Below are 27,379 nucleotides of genomic sequence, written 5' to 3' on the forward strand. Positions count from 1 at the left end.
TTTTTTTTTTTTTGGTTTTTCGAGACAGGGTTTCTCTGTGGCTTTTGGAGCCTGTCCTGGAACTAGCTCTTGTAGACCAGGCTGGTCTCGAACTCACAGAGATCCTACTTGTAAGATTTTAAATGAATTTTAATAATCAAGATTTCCTGGAGCTTTACTAAAAATCATGTGCTATTTCTGGTAATTTCTCCCATTTTTGTATTTATAACTGTACTAATCAAATTACCTTCAAGAAAACCATTGCTATTATAATATTTTAAAATAACCTATGTTTATCATGGTTATTCTCTGAATGAGAGGATATACTAAATAAAATATTTTTAATGAACTTTGGAAGCAGTGTCAATCATTTAAAGAAGAGCTTGTAATCTCTTGAGTGGTGCTTTGTTCTTTGAAAGTAAACTGGGATTGTGTCACTCAGATGTTTCTGAGGAACTGGGAATCGTGCTTAAGAGAATGTGAAGGCACACAGTTTTCAGATTGTCACTGGTAAGAACACTGCAAACCCATCGCCAGGACTGGTTTCTAAAGTCTGTTCTTGGCTAAGGATATACTAGTAGTTTTCACTAATAGTTAATACTATCTTAAAGTTAAAAAAAAAATCACAAGAGCTTACATGAAGCAGCCTTTCTGGCCTTGTATTTGGTCCAGGTGTTCTTTTCCCCGTGTTGTTTTCTCTATTTGGGGATAGGTGGTGTCAGTTTCTCAGTAGCCATCATGAATATTTATTTTTCTGTGTTTGAGTTGCCTGCAGTGGTCAGAAGAGGGAACTGGATTCTCTGGAACTGGAGTTACAGATAGTTTTGAGCTGCCTTGTGAGGCTGGGAACACAACCCAGATCCTCTAGAAGAGCCACAAGTGTTAAAGCCACAAGTGGTCCTGCCCTGTCTAAGCTCCTCCCCTAAATCTAATCCGAATTAACTGTTCCCCCATCTGTTGACAGAATGGTTTCCACATCCTATATTTATCTCTCTTACTAGATCAAAGTGCTTGACGCTTTAAAGTAAGGAGCTGGAGAGATAGCTCAGTGATTAAAAGTACTTGTTTTTGCAGAGGACCCAGGTTCAGTTCCTATACCTACAGGGTGGTTCACAAGCATCTATAACTCCAGTTCCAGGGGATCCAACACTCTCTTCTGGCCTTTGGGCACTACATATGTGTGCTGTACCTACATACATGCAAGCCTAACATTCATACACAAAATCCTTAAAAACAACAAAAACAAAACAAATCTACTCAATAAGCTTTAAGTTTTCATTTGGAGTCACAATATGGATGGGGTAGGATCATGGACTCTATCCTCAGGGGGTCAAGGTCTGGATCCAGAGTTTGTTATTTAATAGCTTTCTAGGCAATTTACTCTCGCCTGTAAATATAGGGAATACTCAGGTATGTATTATAGTGAGAAGACACATAAAAACAACACAGCGGTACTCAATGAAACAAGCCATTTATCTTATCTATAAAGCCTAAAAGTACAATTGAGTAAATTATACAAAAATAGAAGGGTGAGAGCTAGCACTACATTAAGAGGCAGAAAACCAAGACTTCAGGATAAGTGACCTGAATATCAGTATGAGAAATACAAATCAAACTAGGGACCTAATCAGATCACCCAAGAAACCAGCATTCACATAACGTATTTTTAATTTTTATTACACTTTATTTTATGTGTATGTGTATATAGCTTGCACACACCATGGCACCACATGTGGAAGCCGGAGGGCAACTTCTGTGAGCTGGCTTTCTTCTTCCACCATGTAGGTCCTGGAGATCACATTGGCTTGTCAGGCTTGGAAGCAGGTGACTTTACCTGCTGAGCCATCTCACTGCTGCCCCATTTTTTGAGTAGGTTTTCACATATCCCAGATTGTCCTATAACTCACTGCATAGCTGAGGATGACCTTGAACTCCTGATCCTCCTATGTCCTCTGACCTAGTACTGAGATTGGAGGGGCATGCCACCACACCTGGCTTATGTGGTGATACAAGATTGAACCTAGGTATTCTTGAATACTAGGCAAACACCCTATGAACTGAGTAATTCTACAACCCCAGTCCTAATTTTAAATGTTCATTATAGGATGTTTAGAACTTAGATGTTTTAGTTAGTGGGAGAGTCATAATCCATATGTAATAAGGAAAGATAAAGTGAGAATAAAGGATAAATTAAAACTGAAGAAAAAACAAAATGGGAATAGCTCAAGTTAAGACTCAAAATAAGATGAAATTTGAGCTTTACTGTTTTGAGGCAAACCAAGGTTACATGGTGAGAATCAATTTAAAATTAAAAAGTTTATGCCTAGCGGTGGTGGCACATGCCTTTAATTCTAGCATCAGGGAGGAAAAGGGAAGCAAATACCATGCTTGAGGCCAGTCTGATCTAGAGACTGAGTTCCAGGACAGTCCCCAGGGCTGCACAGAGAAACCCTGCCTCAAGAAACCAAAAAGAAAAAGGAGAAAAGGTTTGTTGTTTTTGGAGACAGGGTTTCTCTGTGTAACATCCCTAGCTGTCCTGGAACTAGCTCTGTAGACCAGGCTGGCCTCAAATTTACAGAGATCTGCCTGCGTCTGAGTACTGGGATTAAAGGTGTGTGTCACCACTGCCCAGTGGGACACTTTCTTAACTGTAGTCACAGGTACTGTGTTCATCGTCACAGTATAGAAAATGAAAAAGCAAAGCCAGATGACAGATGACTCCAGCTCATGTTAACTACTTGCTATTCACTCTAAAAAATAATGGAAGGGACAACAGTTTCTTTGCTTTTATTCTCTTTCATCAAATTCACGGATCTTTGACCAAGAAGAACTCCCTCCATTCTAGAGAAAATAGCTATAATTTATTGCATTTACACCTGACAGGCACCATTCTAAGGGTTTTTGTTTGTCTTGGTGGGGGAGGGTGTTTTTGTCTAGATGTAGCTTAGGCTGGCCCACAATTCACTGCGTAGGTTGATTCTGCCTCAGGTTCCCCAGTGATGAGATTACCAGTGTAGCCTCTGAGCCCTGCTTACTCTAGGAGATTTCTAGGCATTACCATTCTATGAATTATTCTATTAAGTAGGATTAATTCCCATTTATAAGTAAGGAAACCAAGGCACAGAAATAGGCATACATTCATACCTGCCAACAAGAGCAAAGGAGAAACTGACAAATAGATGCTTTAATACATGCTCCAACCAACTAAACCTTGGATACTACCTTAGCAGTACTGTTTCTTTAGCCAGATCAATGTATTAAGTTTTTAAATGCTTTTAAGAAAAGCACTTTTAGGTATAGCACTATCTAGTGTTTTAAACTTAGTTATACTTTATACGTTCAATCCCTTCACCTGACAAACTATCCATCCTGCTATGGAGCATTTCTTTGTTTTACTTCAATACTGTCCTCCTCACCCTTGGGATGTTTCTGAGCTAGCTGTGTCGTCTTTAGTAAATGACTTGTAACTAACTCCCAGTTAGAAATACTCAGTATATTTAAGTTCAAATGACTAAGACAATTAATGACTAAAACGGACTCATGACCAGCCACAGAAACTCCTATAAACATTTCTAGTAAAAATTGGAAAAGAGCTAATTGCAGCTTTCAGTTAGAGTGCTTGATGTATGGACATTTGTTTTATTCAATTTGTTAACTGATTAAATGATTGCCCCCACAAATAAGTCAGAAACATGTTGCCTATTTGAAAGAACAATACCATTAGTTACAAAATTTAATTGTAAGAATCAAGTAATGGTTATTGGTCAAGCCAATCTACTTTGGTATCTCTAAAGTGTACAGATGCTAATTTTTAAACAAAGGTGACAAATACCAACTCAACGTTCCCAGCACTGCAGGATCTACATAAACATGACTCTGAACATACAGCAGAAAGGGTGGCAGTACAGTCATCAATGATTAATCTGAAGGCCTAATTTCCTAAACAACTTTTAGTAACAAATTATAACTTTTTAAATGTCTAAAACTACACAAAATTCAAAGTAATCTATTTTGCTACCTGAGATCAAAACAACTTTTCTTTCCCATATCTAAACGTAATTCTTAGTACTGAGGTAAATCTGAATTCACATGATACACTGTCAAACTTTACTCAAAATTTTGAAGCTCTGCTTTAGTGAGGAAGTCTCATATTTCATATATATGTACATCTTTAAAAGATTAATGACAACTTCACGAGGTTAACAGGTCTACAATGGGACCATGCTATGACTCCTGATACGAGAATTCCTGCATGTGCAGTATGAAATGGGATCCCAGAATCTATGTACATACACAAATCACTACAAACTCAGTGAAGCTCACTTATGTAAACCCACTGTGTTCTCCTTTGGAGCAGAAGCTGCAAAATAGTGATGTAAAAAAAAAAAAATGTATGAGTAAAACCTCCCACCCCAGGCATTAGCCTGTTTCGTTTTCTTGACCTGTAGTTTCTTTAATGAGCTAACAACTTCAATTCTTCTTCCTCTTGCTCTTTACCACAAAACCAAACCAACTAACCAACAACAAAAGCTACTTATACAGACACCCGCTTCATGGCTCTTTGGCAATGCTTCCAAATCTTGAATGCAAAGATGCTAAGTGAGGAGGAGGATGGACTGTGTGATACATGGAAAGCAGCCGAGGAGTGTGAACAGGGAGAGGCTGTAGTGAAGCCTGAGCAGGAACCTACCCCAAAGGACAGAAAGGAAGAAGTAGGGAGGCACTCCTCCTCTGGTCCTTCTTTCACCAACTTTCGAACTCTGAACAGGTAATGACTTAGGAGGAGCTAGAGAACGGAGTAACTGGTAAAGAAGCACAGCAGTGGCTTTAGCTGTCAATGAGTTTCTTTGCTCTTGTATTGGCAATGTCAATCCGATCTTTGTTGGTGTCAGCCTGGAGAGGAAAAAAAAAGAAAAATCTCAGCATTTATTCACAAATCACACTTTAACACAAGTTGACTTGGGGGATGAGGGTGTAGCTCATTACAAACATTACACACACACATATACAGCTTTATATACTTGGGACCTTGATATGGGCATATGACTATAATCTCGGCATTCAAGAGACTGACATGAGTTCAACAGCAACCTGTGCTACGGTCAAACTGTCTCAAAATAAGAGTGAAAGAGGATGAGGATACAGTTCAGTAGAGCACTTGTCAAGCACACGTGACGTCCTATGTTCAATCACCAGTACAGCAAAAACACAAAATGTTTAATGTGTGCGGGTATTTCACCGGAACGTGTATCTGCACACCATGTGCCTGTGGAAGCCACAAAGAGGGTGCTGGATCCCTGGAATGGAATGGGATGCCATGTGGGTGCTGGGAATCCACCCACACCCCATGGTTTACAGACATGCCCCACCATGTCTGGCTTGTATGTGGGAACTTGGGATCCAGATGCAAGTCCTTATGCTTGCATGGATGGCAGGCACTTCAACTGAGCCACCTCTGTCTGTTTGTTCGTTCATTCGTTCATTTATTCATTCATTATGTGCATTGGTGTCTTGCCATGGGTGCCGGGTCCCCTGGAACTGGAATTACAGACAGCTGTGAGCTGCCATGTGTTCGTTGGGAATTTAACCCCAGTTCTCTGGAAGAGCAGTCAGTGCTCTTAACCACTGAGCCATCTCCCCAGCCCTGCCATCTCTATTCATTTTTGAAACTACAACCTATTATCTGGGCTGGCCTTGAGTTTGTGAGTTCAAGTGATCTTCCCATCCCTCTAGAGTGGCTGGAATTGCAGGTATGTAATCCCATGTCCAGCTCACTTTTGATGCAATCAGGTATGGCAAGAATGCTCTCCAACAGGAGTCTCATTTGGAGCTACTCTAGTTCTGACCAAGAGACTAAAATAACCTTGCCAAAGATCTTTGGAACAGATGTACTGCCACCCACAGAAGCATCTAAATTAAAATGATGTGTAATCTACACCCTAAACCCAGAGGACAGCACTGCAAGCACCTCAGGAAGCGTCATTTTATGGTAATCCTGTAAGTGGCTCCAGTGCAAGTACCAAGGAGGCCAGAGGGAGTCATACTCCCTAAGGCTGGAGTTGTAGGCAGCTGGGAGCCATCTGATGTGGTTGCTGGGAATGAACCCAGGCCCTGCATAAGAGCAGTAAGTGCAGCCGAGCATGGTAGCAAGCACCTTTAATCCCAGCATTTGGGAGGCAAAGGCAGGTGGATCTCTGTGAGTTCAAGGCCAGTCTGGTCTACAGAGTGAATTCCAGGACAGACAAAGTAAAAACAACAACAACAAAAAACAAAACAAAACAACAACAAAAAAAAAACAACTTGTCTCAAAAAACAAGCAAACAAATAAAAAGCAGTAAGTGCATCTTTTAATCACAGAGTCATCTCTCCAGCCACATCTAACTCTATTTCCTTTCTTTACTATTTTATTGTTGTGGTTGTTTTTCGACACACGGTTTCTTTGTATAGTCTTGGCTGTCCTGGAACTAAGTCTGTAGACCACGCTGTCCTGGTGCTAGGATTAAAGGCATGCACCACCATCACCCAGCTAGACTCTGTCTGTCCTTAGATTCTCGATGTAGTCCGGGGTGGCCTTGAACTCACCACAGAGATTCATCTGCTTCTGCCTCACTGGTGCTAGAATTATTGGTGTACATCATTATACCCGGCTTACTCAGTATATTCTTTTTTTGTTGTTTTTGTTCTTTTTTTTTTTTTAAAGACTGCTTTGGTTGTGCTTTGTAGAGCAGGCTGGACTCAAATTCACAAAGATCCACCTGCCTCTTCCTCCCGAGTGCTGGGATTAAAGCGTGCACCACCACCACATGGCTACTCAGTACATGCTTAAATTTCTTTTAAAATTACATTTTTTATTTGTTTGTCTATTTATTTATTATGTGTATGTACATGTGTATAGAGGTCAAAGGACAAATTGTAAGACTTGGTTCTATCCTTCTACTGTGTGGATCCCAGGGGCTCAAACCTAGGCGGTCAGACCTAGTAGCAGGCGCCTTTACTCCTGGAGCCACCTCATCAGCTCTACACAGTACATTCTTAGCTTCACACAGAAAGTTTTAGGTTAAACTTCATTCCAAGCCTGTGTCTTCACAACGAATCAACTGCCATGAGCAAAATAGCAAGATTGGCCTTTGACTTTAAAATGTTGGCGCTGCCAGTTCACCAGCACTGTTCTGAGTAGATGACGTTTATCCCCCTTCCCCCAAAAGGACCCAGCACAGACGTCATCACTAAAGTATCACTGGACTGGCTATCTCATTTTTCTGTGGTCTTACTTAATTACCTTTTCTGTGATCCTTTGTATTTGCTGGTTCTGAGCATCAATTTCATTGCCCATGTCCAGAGCCATGTTCTTTAGGTTGCCTAGGATGCTGCCCACTTGAGTCAGGTTCTCTTCCATCTCATCTTCTCTGGCATCATTAGTTATACTGTCACAAAAGGAGAGTTAAATCAGAAATTTTTGTTGAGTTACAATGGGCAAGATCAGGAAAGGGGGGAAAAGACAAAAGAAAGGCAGGCAAACAGGACTTGACAGCCTGACTTCAGTTCCTGGAACCCATGTAAAGGTAAAATGAGAACCAACTCCAAAAAAGATACCTTCTGAACTCCACATAAACATTATGGCATATATGTGTACTCATGTTCACACATACACATATAATAATAAAAGGGATTTTTGGTTTTGTTTTTAAAAGCCAAGCATGGTGGCACAGACCTGTAATCCTAGCAATAAGAAGGCTAAGGCAGGAAGATCAACACAAATTGGAGGCCAGCATGGGCTACAAAGACCTTGTCTCAAAACAGCAAACAAACAGCAAAGGGTGGTCAGAGCCACGTAGAAGATGATCAACACACAACTCAGGACAGTGACTCAGAGTATATTTTCCAGCACCACTGCGGCGCTTGTTTATGGTAATACATTAATTCTCATACTCCATTCCAAATCTGCCTAATCAGGAACTGTGAGTGGATCTACTCAATCTGTATTTCTTTATTTAAAATTTTTCCTCCTCAGTAGAATCTCACTATATAGACTAGGAAGGCCTATAAATCACTGTTTCCCAGACTGTCCCTGAATTTGGCAATCCTCCTGCCTCAGCTTTCCAAGTGCTAGGATTACCAGGAAAGCAACTTGGTTCCTGTCCCAAAGAGCCTTATCATGCTACCCTGGCTGGCTTGTAGCTCCTAGGTTAAAGAAATCCTCTTACCTCAGACTCCAAGACCAACTGAATCTGTATGTTTTGTTTTTAACTTCTATATTTCTTTACTTGTAGTGTGTGCATGCACATGCATACGTACATGTCACAGCATGCGTGGAGATCAGAGAGTAAGTTATGGAAAACTGTTCTCTCCTTTTACCATATGAGAACTGGAAACTGAACTCAGGACAGCAGGCATGGCAGCAAGCTCCTTTCCTGCTGAGCCATCTTACCAGCCTCCAATCTGTGCTTAATAAACCTGCAAATCAATCTACACACATTCAAATCTCGACAACTACTACCTTAAAGTAGACTGGAAGACTAGGATGCAGTAGAAAGCCTAACAGTCGCTGTATCTAGAGTAGACATCAGAGTAAAACAGCTGTTTTCTGGAAGTACTTAGACCTTGAAGAAATCACTGTAGAAAACAGTCATTGTTTTCTTTATCGACATAGCTGCTTTACAGAAGGAGCTTTATAGAGTTTATGACTATGAGTTTGGTCACAAGGTGGTCCGGGAACACCTGAGCTGCCTTGTATTACTGAGTACAGCAAACAATGCACCACAAGGACTAAAGTTACAGGGTATAACGCTTCCCTTCACGAAACATATTAATTAGGAACTTCGGTATCAGGAATTTGTTTTACCCAAAAAACAACTTTGGTATAACAGTAAATATGCTTCTGCACGGCTGTTTGAGATTTAGTCCATCGAGGCTGGACCTCTCTTCTGCCTCAGAGCCTGATTACATTCTGTAGGGACCCTATTTCTTTGACCATGCCATGTAACTCAGAACACCGAAATTATGGCATTACTAGACGGTAGAAAGTAGGGGATGGGACTTGACGGCAGCTCTGCCTTTCCTTCCTTTCTTCTTTTTTTTTTTTGTTTATTTGTTTGTTTTTGGTTTTTTCGAGAAAGGGTTTCCCTGTAGCTTTGGAGCCTGTCTCTGTAGACCAGGCTGGCCTCAAATTCATAGAGATCTGCCTATTTTTACCTGCTGAGTGCTGGGATTAAAGGCCACCACCACCACCCGGCTGCTCTGCTTTTCTTGTACCCCCTTCTCACTGTTTACTGTCTGTCAACAAGTAAAAAACAACCTTCCTGCTGCCATGATTTTCTTTCCAAACTACCTTGGAGCCTTTGGAATGAGAAGCCAAAATAAACCCTCTCTTTGAAAGAAGAAGAGCAGAGGGAAGGGAGGAAGACTGACAGACTACTTGTTGAGTTGGGGCTTATGTCTAGCCAACCCAGTTTTTAAAGTGAGCCATTCATTAGAAGAGGTGTAGAATAGAAGGAAGAGCTGGCATACCGTTTAATGTATCCACCGCTGGCTGTTCCTGTGGCTCGCTGAGGCTGACCATTTGTTGCCCGCCCTGGTTGTTTAGACACTACATTCCTAGGTGAGTTGTCTCCACCGTCTCCCCATGTAGCCTTATAGTTCTTTCCAGACTCAAAGTTCTTCGTCCTATATAAAAGTCAGGAGTATAGGCAAACCAAAAAGCAGAAAAGGGGAGTTAAAATGACTAGCTTTTTACCTTGAATAAGACTCTACCACTTCTGGCACTAGGTTATCTGTACTATGTCTAATGGCAACAGACAAAAGGGATCAATCATATTAAATCTACCAACATTTAATCATTTTGTTTGGTTTTTGAGACAGGGTCTTACTGTATAGCTTTGGCTGTCCTGGTACTTGCTATGTAGATGAGGTTGGCCTTGACTCGTAGATATCTGCCTGCCTCTGCCTCTCAAGTACTTGAAGTAAAGGCCTGAATCACTAATATCAGCCATTTATTCATTTTTAAAAGGTCCAAATACTACCAAGTCTTTACTAAGACAGTAGCAAAATGAAACTTATTGTGAGTCTTTCAGTTTATAGCCTTTTATAGAAAAAAAAAAAGGCTAATGGATCCTAGGGAAAAACCCTTAGGAAAGATGCTCTGGGACACACAGACACCTGGAGGAATCAGAGCCTGATGTGCACTGAAATCAGTCCACGAAGGTAACAACTGGACACATCTTTGTCCCCTACTGTTTGAACTAGAGTTGTTCTGGATGAGGCTTCGTTGTTTTAGTTTGTGTTATGCTTTTGTTTTTCGAGACACAGTTGCTGTGTAGCCTTGTCTGTCCTGAAACTTACTTTGTAGAGCAGGCTGGCCTCAAACTTAGAGATCAGCCTGGCTCTGTTTCCAGAGTGCCGGGATTAAAAGCATACAGCATCAAACCCAGCTTTGATTTTTGGGTTGTTTGCTTGTTTGAGACCTGGTTTCATGCAGCCCAAGCTAACCTCAAATTCATTATGTACCCAAAGACAGTCTTGAATTTCTCCTGCTTCTGCTTCCCTAGTGCTGGGCTTATATGGTACTGGGGATCCAATCCAGGGCTTTTCAAATGTTGGGCATGCACTCTAGCAACTGAACAAAAAGTCCCCAAATCCCTATCTGTTTTAACGGTAGAAGTTTGCCTTACATTTATTTTTAAATTTAAGAATAAACAAAATGTCATGAAGGAAAACATGGATTATTTCCAAATTAGACGACCAATTGATAAATATCTGGTCATACTGTTAGAAAATAGGACTTGGTCATTTTGGAATTTACTTTTCCTCCATTAAAAAACAAAAAACAAGTTAGGTCTTTTCCAACTAAAAGTTTTTTGAGCACAGGGAGGGACAGGTGCAGTAGGTGAGAGAGCTTGCCGCACAAGCCCCAAACTGATTTTCATTTCTGAACCCAAGTGAGAGCTTTGTTGAGGTGGACTGCACCTGCAGCCTGTATTCCTGTGTTCTTATAACGAGACAGGTGGAGATGGCTGTGCTGGGCAGCTGGAACTCTGGGAGTTTCAGGCCAGCCTGGTCTACACACAGTGAGCCCTTGTATCAAAATAAAACTCAAAACAAAACAAAATAAAACCCCCTAACGTTTTAGGTGTAGCTAACGGAGTCAATGCATGAAATGTACTCCTCTACTGATAGATACAGTTGCCAAGAAAGAGCAGCTCAGGGAAGTGCTTCTCTTTTCTTTTTTCTTGAGACAGGATGTAACCATGCAGCCCAGGCTGGCCAACTCTCCACCCTCCTTGCTTCCACTTCCCAAGCACTAGGACTACAGGGTATAATGCCTCACTGTGTCATGTGACCTTCAAATGGCTACTCCAAAACTGCCTTTTACTGATTACTTTGTTAGAGACAAGATTTTACTTAATTTTCTTTTTATTTTTCTATAAACAAAAATTAAGCACAATGTTCCTATAATGTAATTCTTATTTATCCTAGGTTTGAGGAAGTTTCATAACTGCTTTGTAGAGGTCAAAGGACAGCTACTTCACTGGGCAGTTTCAATTGGCCTTCAACCTTGCTGAGGCGTGTGTTTCTGCTGCTTCTGACTGACAAAGTTCAGGACAATTCTCCACCCAGGCTGATGGAGAGCGCTGGATTACAGACGCACACCAGTGTATAGAGCCTTCATTTGGTTCCAGGGATTGAAACTGGGTTGTAGGGATGGGTGGCAAGCACTTTTACCTCCTGAGCCATTTTGTAGTGCTTTTCTTGCTTCCATCATCCTAAAACTCTCATAATTACTTTTTATATTTATAATACTGTTTTTGTCAATCAAACTATGTTAAATTTTTCCTGAAACAAGATGAAATTATCTAATTTTCAAATAATTATGTTAATTTAGTGAACTATTTGTTATGTATACTTTATTAACATATAAGTTCCAGGCAAAAATCTAAAGCAGAGTAATAATATACAAAACAATATTTCTCAATATTTTAAAAATGAAAGTAAGTGGTTTCTGCTCTTTTGTATATCTGTGGTGGGGGGGAATAACCCGAGGGGCTTCAACAGTCCCAGCACCCTATCACTGAGCTCCAATTCTTAGCACAACAGACAAAAGTATTAACTGAGGTAATATAAGTAGAGTTTTTATTAGGATGCCAGATTGTAGAGCAGGTGAGAGAGACAGTAATGAACTCAGAAAGGAGTAATAAAACCCAGGCACAGTGGCATGCCTGCAAACCCAGGACTCGGGAGACTGAGTAAGGTTAGTTTGGGCTAACAGAGTATAATCTTGTCTCAAAACAAACAAACAAAAAAACAAAAACAAAAGTGACTAATGAGATACTTAATTTTTTAACACTGAAACATAGTCTTTTACAAAGATTAAAAATTAAGATAGTTAGGCATTACAACATACAGTAATCTAAAAGGTTTCACTCTTATGAAAAATTAGCTCTACTAATCAATTTGAAATTATAGAAAACCAAAGCTAACATATTGATATTATAGAAATGTGCAACAAATTAAAGCATTTGTGAAGAGAAAAACTTTTATCTCAAAACACAGTATATTTTTATCTCAAAATAAAAAACAGTATTATATAACATAACATTTAAATTTTCTTTCTTTCTTTTTTTTTTTTGTTCTTTTGTTTTTATTTAAAATAGCACTGACTATCCAAGAACTCACTCTGTAGATCAGGCTGACCTTGAACACAGAGATCTGTCTACCTCTGCCTCTCCAGTGCTGGGATTAAAGATGTGGGGCACCACGCCTGGCACATTTAAAACTGATATTTCCTTTATTATAAGTAGGATTAATGATGACTAGATTGACAACTAATTTCTTGATTTGATAGTGGCCTAAACCATGGTAAATTAAAATGCAGAGAAGCAATACTTTAACAGGAGCAATCTCCAGGCACCGCAGTGTGTGAGATGGAGCAGAGATGCAGCCAGCCTGAGTTCCCCTGCCTTTAAAAGAACTACAGTGTAGCCTGGGATTGCAAAGGTCAACCACTTAAAGCTTAGGGAACGTCAGGAGTGCTTTTAGTTTGCTGATACTAATGTTACTGAACAAAAACTTAGCTTTTGGTACATTCCTACTGGAGTTAAAACAGATGAGGATCCTTGTGTCCACTTGCGGTCTAAGGCAAGAACAAATGCACTTCACACAACACAGCACAGCACAGCTTTTGAGACAGCTTCCATCACTCACAAAACCCATGCGCATGCATAGAAAAGCCATTTGGAGCATCACCTTTAGACAGCAGGTTAGCAGCTCAGTCTGCACCTCAAGAATGCATCTTAAAGCTCCCTCTGATCAGTTACTGAGCCCGTCTTTTGATGTTAGATCTTCGTTTTTAGTAAGCAAGAGAGGAGGAGATTAAGTGAGAGAATGAGAAGCAGACAACAGTGAATGTCAGTCAAACAGAACAGGAGCGGATTAGAGCTTTACACACGATGCATTCAAATGCCTGCCTGGTTTCAAAGAAACAACCACCATCTGAGAATCTAGATAAAAAGAAACAAGAAAACAATTTAAGCCATTGCATACTTCATTTTTCCTGAGTGCGTCCAAAGGATAATATTCCTCAGTAAAACTCTAAAGCCTATTATGAGCAGAAAGTACTGGTTGCAGCACTCAAGTTCCCCCAGTCTTCCTTTGTGGATGCTTGCCTGCCATGTGCCAAGCCCTGAGTGTGATCACAAATATACTAAGACAATAGTTAGCAGCAGTTATTAATCCCACCACCATGGAACAAAATAAGCAAAAAAATATGACTCTTGTCTTCCAGAGCATTATAGATTTGTGGATAAGGAAGGGAAAGGGAGGTGAAATAGGGAGGAAAGGAAAGCAGAGCGAGTGGGGAAGAAAGAAGGGAGACTATATGAATCCACGTTGCTACATACTGCTCTAGCAGCACAGCTAGAACGAATTTGTGACTCACAGAACATGGAGACCTAGGGTGCTGTGCGAGTCTGAGGGCCTCACGCTACAGCTGACTGGCAGGTAAGGTCAGAAAGATCTAGACAGTGAAGAAATGGAGATGGCCAAGGACAAGAGACACGATGGCAGCCGAGGTGTCAATGGTGTGAAGACATAGGGAGAAGAGGGCTCCTGTAGACATCCTGACCCCATCTTTAAGGAACGCTTCCTCTCCACCCACGGTGGCGGGCAGAGCCTATTTCAGGGCCATGTTGTACCTTCTCTCCCACGTCCAAGGAAAGCTTTTTACACAGGCAGGGGCACCAATACCACTCGTGTTCTCTCATCCTTGACTCTTAGAATTGATTGCTATTTTGTTTATTAACTTACAACTTAGAGTCAAATCTGTTCTAGACTAAAGAGGAGCCTTCCTCTTTCTTCAAAAAAATTTACCTACTTCCTTCATTACATAGAACATAGGAGACAGGAACAAAAGTTTGTAAAACATAGTTAAGAGTTTGAATCACACTATATTGGCATTTAGAATTTGTGGGTTTCTTTCTTTCTTTCTCCTTCCTTCCTTCCTTCCTTCCTTCCTTCCTTCCTTCCTTCCTTCCTTCCTTCCTTTCTTTTTTGGTTTTTGAAGCAGGGTTGTTCTGTAGCTTTGGAGCCTGTCCTGGAACTCGCTCTGTAGACCAGGCTGGCCTCGAACTCACATAGATCCACCTGCCTCTGCCTCCCTCTGCTGGGATTAAAGGCGTGCAACACCACTGCCCGGCCTTCAATTTGTTTTTTAATGAAGCTGCTAATTTAGGCCCTGTTATCTAGTTATACTTCTGAGTTTATTTCTGGGTAGGGAGTAGGCATGGATCTCCTCATGTACTGATTTGTTTTTAAAAGGTCTTGATTTATAACAACTTACCTATTACAAGGGCAGACGCAAAGGCCACAGCACTTGTTGAGTTCTGTTAAAGTCTTCTCTGCCTCTCTCATGTCTTTATTTATTTGGTCCATGCCTTCTTCTATGCGATTTAGTTGTTCTAAGAATAAGTTGTGGTGTGTTACATTCACAGACGTCCAGTGAAAATGCTATTGTTACCCAGCAGTAAGCTGCAACCTCCACTCTACCAATCACCTGCCAGTGAATATCAGTACCAGAAAAACAACACTGATGGAGAGGATCCTGGACCTCACTGTAGAAAGATTTGTTCACCAGCAGCATGTGAGGGTTGGTCAGAAACCACTCCTGCAATCAGACCAGATTCCCAGCATGTATAGCATTTAGTCACAACCTTAATGAAAGCCAGGTGGGATTAAATAAGGCCAACAGAATTGGATGTTTCTAAACTCACCAGAATGTAGCCCTCTTTTAGAACTTGCTATCTGACAGTGATCAAAGAATACCATGTTAATGTGCAATTGACAAATGCACACAGTGAGCTGTGCTTGTCTGACTGACCTGTATACAGCTGGGCGCTGCTGCCTCTCATCCCAATCCCAATGATCATGATACCAGAATTTAAATAAAAAAGGAAGAAGCATATTACTCTTATCTTGTAAAGAGAAGGTTGAATTTTTTAAGTGGCTGGTTTTATAGGGCCTTTTGCAATGTAAGTCAAACTGAAGAGTTTCTTCAATGACTTCAACTCACCTCCTTGCTCATCCAGCATGGTGATAGTCTTGATTCCCGCATCCTGAGACTAAAAGGGGGAAAAGGAAGATGAAAGTACAAGAAAACAATGCAAAATAAGAGCAAAGCTTGCAAATCCCGACAAATGTCAGATTCCTATGGAAACCAAGTTCTCAGGACCTAGTACGACAAACAGAACTAGCAGTCTCACAGCAACTCATATTAACCCCTAAAGTAATTAAGTCATACATTTATTATAAATTTATCTTCCCTGCCGATATTCCAATATTTTCAAAGAAAAAAAAAAAAAGAAATGGCTTATCAGTGCATCACTGGACAGTCTTCAGCAGCTTCTGGTTTCAAATAACATCAATTACAGCTAGTGCTAATACCCCGTCCATACATTTCTATATGTGAATAGTGAACATTTCTTACCTCGATGGCTAAGCCCAGGATTCGCCTTGTACTTTCCAAAGACTAGGAAGAAATACAAAGTTAGTTATAGCATTCCAAAAAATATAGGAAAACAAATTGATCACAGGCTATATTTATGATGCTACTTAATTGTTAAAACTTGCCAGCACATCCCCCTCCTTACAAGAAAACAAAAAAGGAGCTCACTCCACTTTCATTTTCCTACTAGGCACTCCCCTAAGAGACTGCAGATGGTGGAGTCAATGCAATTTCACACAGGCAGGCAGAAATATGTTACTATACAGATTTTAAGGAATCATTAAAGTTCAGAATTCCTTCCAGGATTTCAAGTAACTGTTAAATACTAACCACCTTAGAGGGACCAAGAAGAAGCCAAAGTGGTCTCTAAAAAACCACTCTCACTTTTCTGTAGGAATGGAAACGGGCCTGCAAATGTCTCAGGAGGTAAAAGTGCTTGTACCAAACACAGAATCCACATGATGGAAGGAGAGAACAGAGAATGACCCTTGGAAGTTGACTTCTGACCTTCACATGCCCCTCTCTCTCTCTCTCTCTCTCTCTCTCTCTCTCTCACACACACACACACACACACAAGGGGGAGAGAGAGAGAGAGAGAGAGAGAGAGAGAGAGAGAGAGAGAGAGAGAGAGAGAGAGAGAGAGAGAGAGAGAGAAACTAAAATTAAAATGTACTAAAAAATTAAAGTTAAAAAAAATCATTCACCTCATCAGTAACCTGGTGAGCCCTTAGCTGAATTTCTTCTGACGACAGATTATCCATGATGGATCAAAACTATACTGGACAAAGAAACAGAAATATGGATACTCTAGAAGAATAAGGATACAGAAAAGTTTGAGCAAAAATAATGTATTTATGGGATTTAGGTACTTACCAGGCAAGTAGGATAAAAGGGACGATTTCATTACCTGTTCACCTATACCACAGAGCCAGGAAATCAGGCTAAGAGAAAAAAATAAATATTTATAGAGACATTTTATTTATATCTGAATAAAGAAAGCTTGCCTGAAGATCAGAGGGCAAAACTAAGCCACTTGAGGCCAGACAATGTAGTCACACCCCTTTAACCCCAGAACTAGGAGTCACCGGCCTTTAATCCCAGCTCTAAAGGGAAATATAAAATAGGAGGAGACAAAGGCTCAGGGCTCATCTTTAGTCGCCCAGCCTTGGTAGAGGTAAGACTTTCTAGTGGCTTGGTTGTTTTGTTTTTCTGATCTTCAGCTTGAACCCCAATATCTGTCTCTGGGTTTCTACCATTTGTGCTACATTTGGCGACCAATGTCTGGGGAACAATTTCTCATAAAAGCCGCTGCACAGGCTGGAGCTGCACATGGGGCTTCTACTGGAGCTACACAGGGGGCTCCAGCCCCACCCAGCCAGGCTTTTCTTTTTTCCTCAACCTCTGACTTAGTTGGGGATTTTTCTGTTTTAGCCTTCAGACAGCTCCCCAACACACGTGCTTTTTCTGAACAATGTCATGTGTGTTTTTCAAACAGTGTCGCTCCCCCCCAACTCCATGGGTTGCGGGATCTCCTTGACACCTTTCTCAAGCTGCTGCCAAACTAGGTAGCTGCCTTGAAATCCAGTCAGGCCTCTACTGTTCTATGCAGCGGCCTCACATCTTCATCAACACTGTCGGTAGATTTGGTAAGACAATTGTGAATTCTTAAAGGGAGGAATTAGTTAAAAGAAACAGATTTTTTCCCCACATTAAAAAATGGAAAAAAAAACATTATAATGGAAAGATTTGGATCTCTGTATGATAATATGCTAGACAGTCTGAAAATGGAACAATTATATGAGAGGATATCTAATTTAGAAGGGATTTATGTAATGTCATTGTAAACATCATCAGCTTTATCATTTTTGTCTTATTAAAAAGTTGGTTAATCTGAGTGCTAAGATACAGGCCTTTGAAAAACCTAATAAAACAGATCACAGAGATATTTAAACCCAGACAGAAGAATTTAATGGAGAGCAAATTTCAGCATTGCATTATAAGAACAGAGAGGAACAGCCTAAGGTTTTCAGAAAACCAACCTTAATATTTCCAGTAACCTTACAGGAATTGCCAAGTGGCAGAAACTCTGCTATAGTAAACTGGACTTCTGTGCCATTGTTACATTTAAGGAGATTTAAGGAAGCAATAATCTCATATTGCATACATTCACCTTTTGTGAAGCAAATGTTAAACCTGTGATCATTTGTAATAGAATTATCCCTAACAACTGGATAGATTTGATTAAAAGTGTTTTAGAGCCTTGTTCACAATTACAATGGAGTACCTGGTTCAGAGAAGAGGCTAAGATTATTGAACAATGGACTAAAGACAGAGTTAGAGAAATCTCCCAATATCAAATTCTTGGACAAGAATACGCTACTATAGAAAGGCAGGTGGTATGTAATGACCACACCCTGGATTTATGCCACACAAGAGCTTTGAATGCTTGGGACAGAATTGGAGAAATAGGAAAGAAAATTTGAGTCATTAACTAAAGTTATGCCCCCCCCCAAATCTTTATGAAATCCTTACAAAGATTGGCTTCAACAGTAAACAGAATGATACCCAATTCATAAGCTAGACAAATAATAATTGAATCTCTGGATTTTGAAATGTCAACTGTCTATGCAAAAGGATAGTTCGGCCATTAAAAGCAAGGTCAGCAGCTTTGGAAGAATGGATCTGAGATACAATTAATATTGAATCTCATGAACATGTTGATGCATGGATAGGTGATTTCTAGACATCTGAGGACAAATCAAAATGTCAAATGTTATAATTGTGGCAAAGTCACAAAGACAGGACATTCCTAGAAACAATATTTTTTCTAAGAATAATCCATTCAGAATGCCCCTCCCTTCTGGGTTATGTGGAAGGTATGGCAAAGGCAGGCATCGAACTAATGTAATATAGGTCAAGGAGGAATATTCATGGCAAGCCTTTGCCATAGGAAACTCCTTGAGGGTCTCTCGCAGGCCCCTAGGCCAAAACCAGTTCAGTTGTTTCCTGCTGTTGTAGAGGAGACTCCTTCCCAGAGCAACTGAAGAACCTAAAGCCTGCTATAGAAACCTTACTGCTCTGGGTAATAAAACAGCTATAGAAGAGAGAACCAAAAAATTCAGAAGAAACCATAAAGCGAGTATTTTGGCAAACTTCTATAAATGAACAAATACCAAAATTAAAAATACAAAATAAATGGAATCATTAAAGGTCTTGTAGACACAAATGCGGATATAACAATAATTTCATCAGAATCTTGGCATCCAAATTGGCCTCTTCAGGATGCAAATGTTCAGTTTTAGGGATTGGAACTTTATCTCAGGTAAAGTAGAGCATGAGATGGGTTAAATGTATAGGCCAGAAAGACAGAGAAGAATGTTAAAACCATTTGTGGGGACGTGATTTGTTATAGCAATTAAATACTCAGATTAACATTCTCCCAATCTTAGAAACAAACTATAAATTAACATATGTTTCTTGGAAAAATATTAGGTTTTATAAAGAACAGTCACCAACCATTCAGGCTGTGCAAGAACAGGGTAAAACAGCTGCCGGTATTTTAAAGGCACTAATAGCCCTACCTTCAAAAAGGTTGACAGATAAACCTCTATGAGTTAATCAATGGCCTTTAATAATAGAGAAAATGCAGGCTTTAGAACAACTGGTATAAGAGCAACTAGATGCTCAGCATATTGAAGAATCATGCAGACCTTGAAATTCTCCTGTACTTGTTGTTAAAAAAAAAAAAAAAAAAAACAAAACTGGAAAATGGAGAATAGTAACAGATCTAAGAGTTGTTAATAAGGTGATTCAGCCAATGGTCCCTCTACAGTCTGGTATTCTTTGCCTTGTATATTGCTTAAAGGATGGCCTCTTATAGTTATTGATTTAAATGACTGTTTCTTCACTGTACCTTTACAAGAAAAAAAAAAAACAGAAAAATTTGCTTTCACAGTGCCTACTTATAATAATCTTAGCCTGCTAAAAGATATCAATGGAAGATTCTCTCACAGGGAATGTTAAATAGTCCCACCCTGTGCCAGTATTTTATAAGTCAGCCATTGGAAATGATGGACATTTTGTTATCTGATTCAAATGTAGATACTTTAAAAAATGCTTGAAGAAGAAAATTTTACCTTGTTGGGGATTACAAATTGCTCCTGAAAAAATACCAAGAGGAGACTCTATTAATTATTTAGACTATAAAACAGGTTTACGAAAAAATTAGACCACAAGATACAAATTAGGAGAGATCAACTGCAGACTCTTAATGACTCCCATCATTAAGATGAAACACTTCCCATCTATGGCACACTATAGGGATGGGTCCTGATGACCTGGTTAATTTAAACAAGACCTTAGGTGGTGACAAGGACTTAAATAGTCCCAGGGAATTGTCAGCTGAAGTTGAGATAACTTTGATTGGAGCGACTGCAGAAGGCACATGTGGACTTTGTGGATCTGGATCTTAACTGCATTCTGGTCATGTTACCCTCCAAACATTCCTCTACAAGAATTTTAATGTAGAGGAAAGATATTATCTTAGAATGGATCTTTGTACCACATAAACCAAGTTAAAAATTAAAAACTTATGTGGAAAAGGTCTCTGAGTTAATTCTAAAAGGAAAATTGAGACTTTGTCAATTAGCAGGAATAGAAGATGCAGCAGAAATTATAGTATCTTTTAATAATGATGAAACTGACAAATTATGGGAAGAAAGTGAACCCTGGCAAAGAGCTTGTAGTAATTTTTTGGGGGGGAGAGACATTAACAACAACTATCCCAAAAGCAAGAGAATTCAACTTATAAAGAGAACTAAATCCTTCCTCACATTGCACAGGACACACCTCTAACTGGAACCTCTACATAAATCAGGAAAGGCAGGTTACAATCAGAACATTTTAGTAAAGTGGAACAAAGCCCTTATGATTCTTTCCAAAGTCAGAATTATATGCTAGTCTCAGGGTATTAAGGGACTTAAAAGAACCTCTCAACATAGTTACCAATTCACAATATGCAGAAAGAGTTGTTTTGCATATTGAAACTGCTGAATTTATACAGAATTGACTTCATTATTTATTCAGTTACCAGATATAATCAGGAATAGGCATCATCACATATACCTAACACACATCTGATCCCATATGGGTCTGCCAGGTCCCCTAAAAGAAGGTAATGCAGAAACTGATCAAGTATTGATTGGAAATGTGCTGAAGGTCTCAGAATGTCATAAAAACATCATGTCAATAGCAAAGTTTTTTTTTTTTAAATCTTTCCATTATGTAGCAAAAAGCCAAGAAAAGTATAAGATGTCCTACTTGTTCTTTACACAACCTAACACCACTACCTGCAGAAAGTAACCCAAAGGGTACTCAAAGGAATGAAATCTGGCAGTTGGATGTGTTCCGTTTTGTAGAATTTAGGAAACTAAAATATGTACACCACACCATTGATACCTATTCAGGCTTTCAATGGGCAGCTGCTTTGCGTTTGGAAAAGGCTGACTGGGTAATTTGCTAGAAGTTATGGCCATCATGGGGTGGGTGGTTTTTGGTCAGTCAATGGGTTATGAATATGTTACTGTTTAGGGGGACCGGTTACAAGTTGTTATTGGTAATGGTCAGGAAAAAAAGCTAAAGAAAGAAGATTAGATTCAAGGTTCTTGTCTTGAAAAAAAAAGGATATAGATATGATAAGATAAAAGGGCAGGTTATTGAATTTACTTTTAAAAAAGCAACTAATTTTTTAAAATAAATCTTTATTTATTTATTAGATATACAGTGTTCTGCTTGCATGAATACTTGCAGGTCAGAAGAGGGCACCAGATCTCATTACAGGTGGTTGTGAGCCACCATGTGGTTGCTGGGAATTGAACTCAGGACCTCTGTTAGAGCAGTCAGTGCTCAAACCTCTGAGCCATCTCTCCAGCCCATGCAACTAATATTTTTAAATGTTTACATTGGATCAGACTTTTGTCTATTGCAAACAAATTTTGTATATTGATACAAATTTTTTAAAGAAATCCCAGCCCCTATTGATACAAATTTGAGATTAATTTTGTTTAAAAAGACTGTACATATGTTTCTAATCTTGTTCAAACTATTGTACCCATACAGCTCATTTAACAATGTAATTCAAATTTCTAGTCCTTGAAAGTTATTATTACCAACTGTTTAGGATAATACAGAAATGCAGGTTAGTAATTAGTTACCTATTACAATCGAACTTGTAGTTACATTAGGTATGTTTTCAAGGTCAAACAGATATATTTTAAATAGGTTATCTTCAAACACTCCAGAGATCTACAGAATAATCTTTTAATAACATCGTTTCTTTCTTTCTTTCTTTTTTTTTAATGGCAATGAAGACATGTCTGCTCCTGGTAGCACCTATCTACTTCAGAGAAGATGGTAGACATCGAAGAAACTCCACATGGAGTTTGCTATCTTTGTGCCAAAAATAAGCCACTGGGCAAAAAGGTGCCCTTGCCTCAACTGCTGTCAGTATGTTGCCCTAATGGGACAAGCAGAACACAAGAGAGTAACTGCCAAGCCTTGCCCAGACAAGGTGAGACAGTCCTTCAAAAACCCTGCTTCATAGAAAAAGTCTGTCAGTCTAGGCCTATAAGCCAAAGCTCCATTGTTGCAGAGGAACTTTGGGTGATTGTCCAGGTAGTGAGCTGTTTCTGTAATTTCTCACAATTTTCAGAATCTGCTGGCTCACATTTACTGCTTACTCAGTATTATTTCCTTCCTGGGCCTCCGAGGGAGTTGAAGCCTAGATAGTTACAGTTTTTCTTGTTTACCAGATACAGAAAGCAAGCTATGATAGGAGGTAAATTAGGTACAAGATAAGATAGATATGGAATATATTCTCTGAACTGGTCGATGCAAATGGACTAGACATTGTTGATGTATTTATTGCCTTATATATTGTATACAATTATTGTACTTACTGTATATAGTTTTTCTTATATTGGTTATAGTCTTCCTTTTCTTAATTTTAGACAAAAAGGAGAAATACCATGATATAAATAAAGTTTGCCTGAAGATCAGAGGGTAAAACTAAGCCACTAGAGGCCAGGCAGTGGTATTACACACCTTTAATCCCAGGATTTGGGATCTTTGTGAGCTCAAGGCCACCTTGGGCTACACAAGATCAATGCAGAAACATATCCAGGTGGTGGTGCCACCTCACATCTTTAATCCCAGTCCTAGGGAGTTACATGTCTTTAATCCTAGAACTAAAGGGGAATGTAAAATGGGAAGAGACAGGCTCAGGGCTCAGTCTGCAGTCACCCAGTCTAGAGGATGTTTTGCTTTTTTTTTTGGGGGGGGGGCGTTTCGAGACAGGGTTTCTATGTAGTTTTGGAACCTGTCTGTCCTGGAACTAGCTCTTGTAGACCAGGCTTGCCTCGAACTCACAGAGATCCATCCGCCAGCCTCTGCCTCCCAAGTGCTGGAATTAAAGGCATGTGCCACCAATGCCCAGCTTTGCTTTGCTTTTCTGATCTTCAGCTTGAACCCCAATATCTGTCTCTGGGTTTTTATTATTCATGCTACAGATATTTAATGCTATTAGTACAAGAAACAAGCCTAAAACACAGGAGAAATTTTTTTTTTTTTTTTTTTTTTTTTTTAGTCAAGCAGTTCTATATCCTAAGTGGGCTTGATCTTGCTAGCACAAGAGGATGACCTTGAACTTCTGATCCTTCAGTTCTGCACATCTTGTGTGCTGGGAAAACAGGGTTTCAGGAATGCTAGGATAAGCGCCCTACTCACCAAGCTACATCTCGAGAACCAGGTGAAGCACTCTTTCCAATGGGAAAGTAGTTTTTGGCTTAAAAAGCAAGGCATCAATGAAACACACACTATGAGAGAATATCAGAACGAGTTTCTAGGCCAGGGAGATCGCTCTGTGAGTAAAAGCACTTGCTATGCAAGCACAAGCCCCTGCGGGCACTGAGATGGCTTCAATAGGTCAAGGTACTTGCCATACAGCCTGGTGGCCCAAGTTTGCTGCTGGAACCCATGTAAGGTGGAAGCATCATGGGACAGATACAGGTTTTCTTTACTGCATTTTCTAGCTTTATATTACATTTTGTATGTATGTACATGTATAAAATATAATATGTGCCTGTGTATGTATGATTCTGAGCACATATTATGTCATGGCACAGATATTACATTGCACATGTGTTAGAAGAGAGTCTCAGGTATCAGTCTTCACATTCCACTGTGTTTGAGACAGGGTCTCTTTTTCTTCTCTGCTGCATATACCAGGGATTTTCCTGTCTCCACCTCCCATTTAGCCGTGAGTGCTGGGATTACACTTGAGCTTCTGAGCCTGGCTCTACAGGGGTTCTGGGCATCTGAACTCATGTTCTTATGATTACATGATATTGTGTGATATTTATGTTCTAACAAGTAAGCCTTGCCTGGAGATCACAGGGTGGGAGCTAGAGGCTGGGCAGCAGTGGCACGCGCCTTTAATCCCAGCACTCGGGAGGTGGAGACAGGAAGTGATAAGGTGGGGTGTAGACAGTTTCTCAGCCTCCTCTGCTTCTCTGACCTTTCAAGTTTTTACTCTGATATATAACTCCTGGTTTTTACTGATTAAGAATTAGACTAGTTGGGTTGTGCCTTTAATCCCAGCACTCGAGAGGTAGAGACAGGCAGATCTCTGTGAGTTGAGGCCTATGAGAGCTAGTCCAGGACAGGCTCCAAAGCTACAGAGAAACCCTGCCTCGAAAAACAAAAAAACAAAACAAAACAAAACAAACAAACAAACAAAAAACAACAAAAAAAGATTAATTAGACTAATGCTTCAGCATGGCGATCCCTTGAACCCACTAAGACCACCTGATAGCTCTATATTACATTTCTGGAAACCAATTATGAAAGCTCTTTGTCTATAATACAGATAACACCTGGCTCACATTCCAGATTTGCTGTCTTGAAACATTTTTTTTCTTGTTTTTGAGAAAATGTCTCATGTAACTCAAGCTGGCTTCAAGCCTGCTATGTAACTGAGGAATACTTTGAACATTTTATCCTCCTGCCTCTACCTCCCAAGTGCTGGGATTAGAGGTGTGGGTCACCATGTTTAGCCTTTGGAAACTTCTGATTATAATCAGGTGGGGGATGTCCGCAGGCAGAAGAGCAGAGAAGCTACTGAAATGCCTAACACTCACTCTGAAAACTGATCAACAAAGAATGATCAGGCACAAACGATAAACGTGTTGAGGTTGGGAAGCCTGCTGTGAACTATACTGATAAACAGAGAATCAAATTAACCAGAAATATATTGCTAGGCTACACTTTCGAAGGGAACACGTTTTGCTCGTTGTTCTAGGTCTAACACCTAACAGAATCTGACAGTACATTCTTGGAAAATAACTAATGAATGAACAAACAAGTAGAGAAAAAGGGTGCACTCTCAAAGCAATGCAGCTCTTAAGAGTTGCACACGGTAGCAGCAAAAAGCAGGCAAACAATCACTAAAACCACACCCCAAAATCCACCACTGCAAGTGTGTGATATGGAATTAAATGGCCAGTTGGTCACCGGGAGATTTCCTCTGCTGGGGCTGAGGGTGTAGCTCAGTGGCAGAGCATTTACTTCATATGCCCAATTCCCTCTAGTGCAATAATCATGCACTCTCTCATCTTCTGTGTATTGGGAATTGAATTCAAGGCTTCAAATACGCTAGGTAAATGAGCCACAATTCCCAGTCCTTTAAGTTTTATGTGTGACTGTGTATGCAGTTAAACACACCACATGCATTTAACTAAGACTTTTAAGCCTTAACATTTCATTTAAATAATATATTTGAGGTCACTATGAAGGCTCACAGGGTAAAGGTGTTCATCCAAATCTAAGGACCTGAGCGCCACCCCTATGTCTACACAGGAGGAGAAAGCGACGTCTCCAAGTTATCCTCTTAACTTCCACATGTGCACTGTGTCACATATGTATGTGTGTATACATACAAAACATACACAAATAATTTTTACAGGCATCAGAATTTACAATCTAATTTCATATTTTCCATACCCATGGTTCAGGTAAAATATTCACACACTAAGATATATGAGTAAGATATACTGATGCTGAACAGATGGCTCAGTGGTTAAGAGCACTGGCTGAGTTCAGGTCCTGGCATCCACGTGGTGGCATACACCTATCTGTAACTCTAGTTCTAGGTGTTCTGAGGTCTTCTCCTGACCTCCAGCACGAGGCACACACATGGTGTACAGACATACATGCAGGCAAAACACCCAAACAAAATTAATTTAAAAAAAAAGATGTAAAGGCCTTTCTTAAATTAGCAACTATTCACTCATTAGATATTAACATAAAATTGTATGCTTTATTAATTTGCTAATTGTTTAGGAACCTTTAGTTTTATCATAAATATATATAACAAACTATCATATCTCTCTGGGCAAAGTGTGGTGGTACACACTCAATCTCAGAACTCAGGAACTTGAAAGAGGAGGATTAGGAGTTTGAAGAGACTCGACAACACAGCCAGTCATGAAACAGTACGGAGGAAGAGAGATGTAAGGGAGTTATTTTGTGCCCTGTCACCTCCAGATGTTTGTATGCCTTTCCTTGTTCTACTCTTGTCTGGTAGATTCCAGCTTCTCTGCCACTCCCTAGAGCCCTAGTCAAAACCTGCTCTTCCCAAACAAAATGCTCTAAAGTCACCCATGGTTCCAGTGAGTTAACTCCTTAGTGGCCAACAGAGGGACAAGAAACAAGAAAAGCACTACACATTAAGCACTAGTCCCTGCAAACAGCACCTCATCAGGTTTTCAGACAATGTAGTACGGATACAGAAATACTGTAGGGTAGGAAAGCCCAGATCTCTCAAACACACAATTTTATAATTCTATTCCTACTGTTAATTCTTGCCAACTACAAGTCAATATTTACTGCCTTGCTAAAGAAAACAAAAATCTCAAATGAGTTCAAAGAGAGGCTCGAGTCTATAGCCGACTTGTTTCAAAACGAAAGACTAAGAACCCGGCCTTCTAAAAATCATGAGCTGTAGTTGGAAAGTGGATGAGTCAGGTGACAGTGAGGTCATCTGGAAATACGCCCTTACCATGAACTCAAGTTCTGCTTAACACTTCCCCCTTCTCTAAGCAGAGGGCTAAGATCAGGAAGGAACAAAGGCCTTGCACACCAGGTGTGCTGATGTCAGGAAGCAGGCATGTCTACTTTGGGATTCTTTCAAAGATTATTTTTGTTAATGTGAATGTAAGAGTTTATGTGCACCAATGCACGCAGGAGCTCTCAGATGCCAGAAGAGGTTGTTGTTCTTTGACCTTCATGTGTATACACACACACACACACACACAAACACATAAACATACAAACAGAATAAACAAACAAGACTCA

The 27,379-nt window shown here is 39.9% G+C and overlaps 1 protein-coding gene across 8 annotated transcripts in view; it reads right to left on the reverse strand.

Moving 5' to 3' along the window:
• Positions 1–2,750: 2,750 nt before the first annotated feature.
• Positions 2,751–27,379, reverse strand: part of Snap23 (synaptosome associated protein 23) — a 38,077-nt gene continuing 13,448 nt past the window's right edge. For 4 of the 8 annotated variants that reach the window (XM_038330110.1, XM_038330111.1, XM_038330108.1 and 1 more), the window contains 8 exons: positions 16,844–16,911; positions 16,675–16,743; positions 15,953–15,994; positions 15,539–15,587; positions 14,810–14,927; positions 9,487–9,642; positions 7,259–7,403; positions 2,751–4,872 (listed from right to left, as the gene is read on the reverse strand). In XM_038330110.1, the coding sequence (XP_038186038.1) occupies positions 4,807–4,872; positions 7,259–7,403; positions 9,487–9,642; positions 14,810–14,927; positions 15,539–15,587; positions 15,953–15,994; positions 16,675–16,731 (633 nt within the window). In that variant the 5' untranslated portion in view covers positions 16,732–16,743; positions 16,844–16,911 and the 3' untranslated portion in view covers positions 2,751–4,806. Of the gene's footprint in view, positions 4,873–7,258; positions 7,404–9,486; positions 9,643–14,809; positions 14,928–15,538; positions 15,588–15,952; positions 15,995–16,674; positions 16,778–16,843; positions 16,912–27,379 lie in introns of all 8 variants that reach the window. The other 4 variants (XM_038330106.1, XM_038330105.1, XM_038330107.1 and 1 more) reach the window with 2 other exon arrangements.

Source organism: Arvicola amphibius, chromosome 5 (genome assembly GCF_903992535.2).
Source record: "Arvicola amphibius chromosome 5, mArvAmp1.2, whole genome shotgun sequence".
In the NCBI taxonomy this organism is placed as follows: Eukaryota; Metazoa; Chordata; class Mammalia; order Rodentia; family Cricetidae; genus Arvicola; species Arvicola amphibius.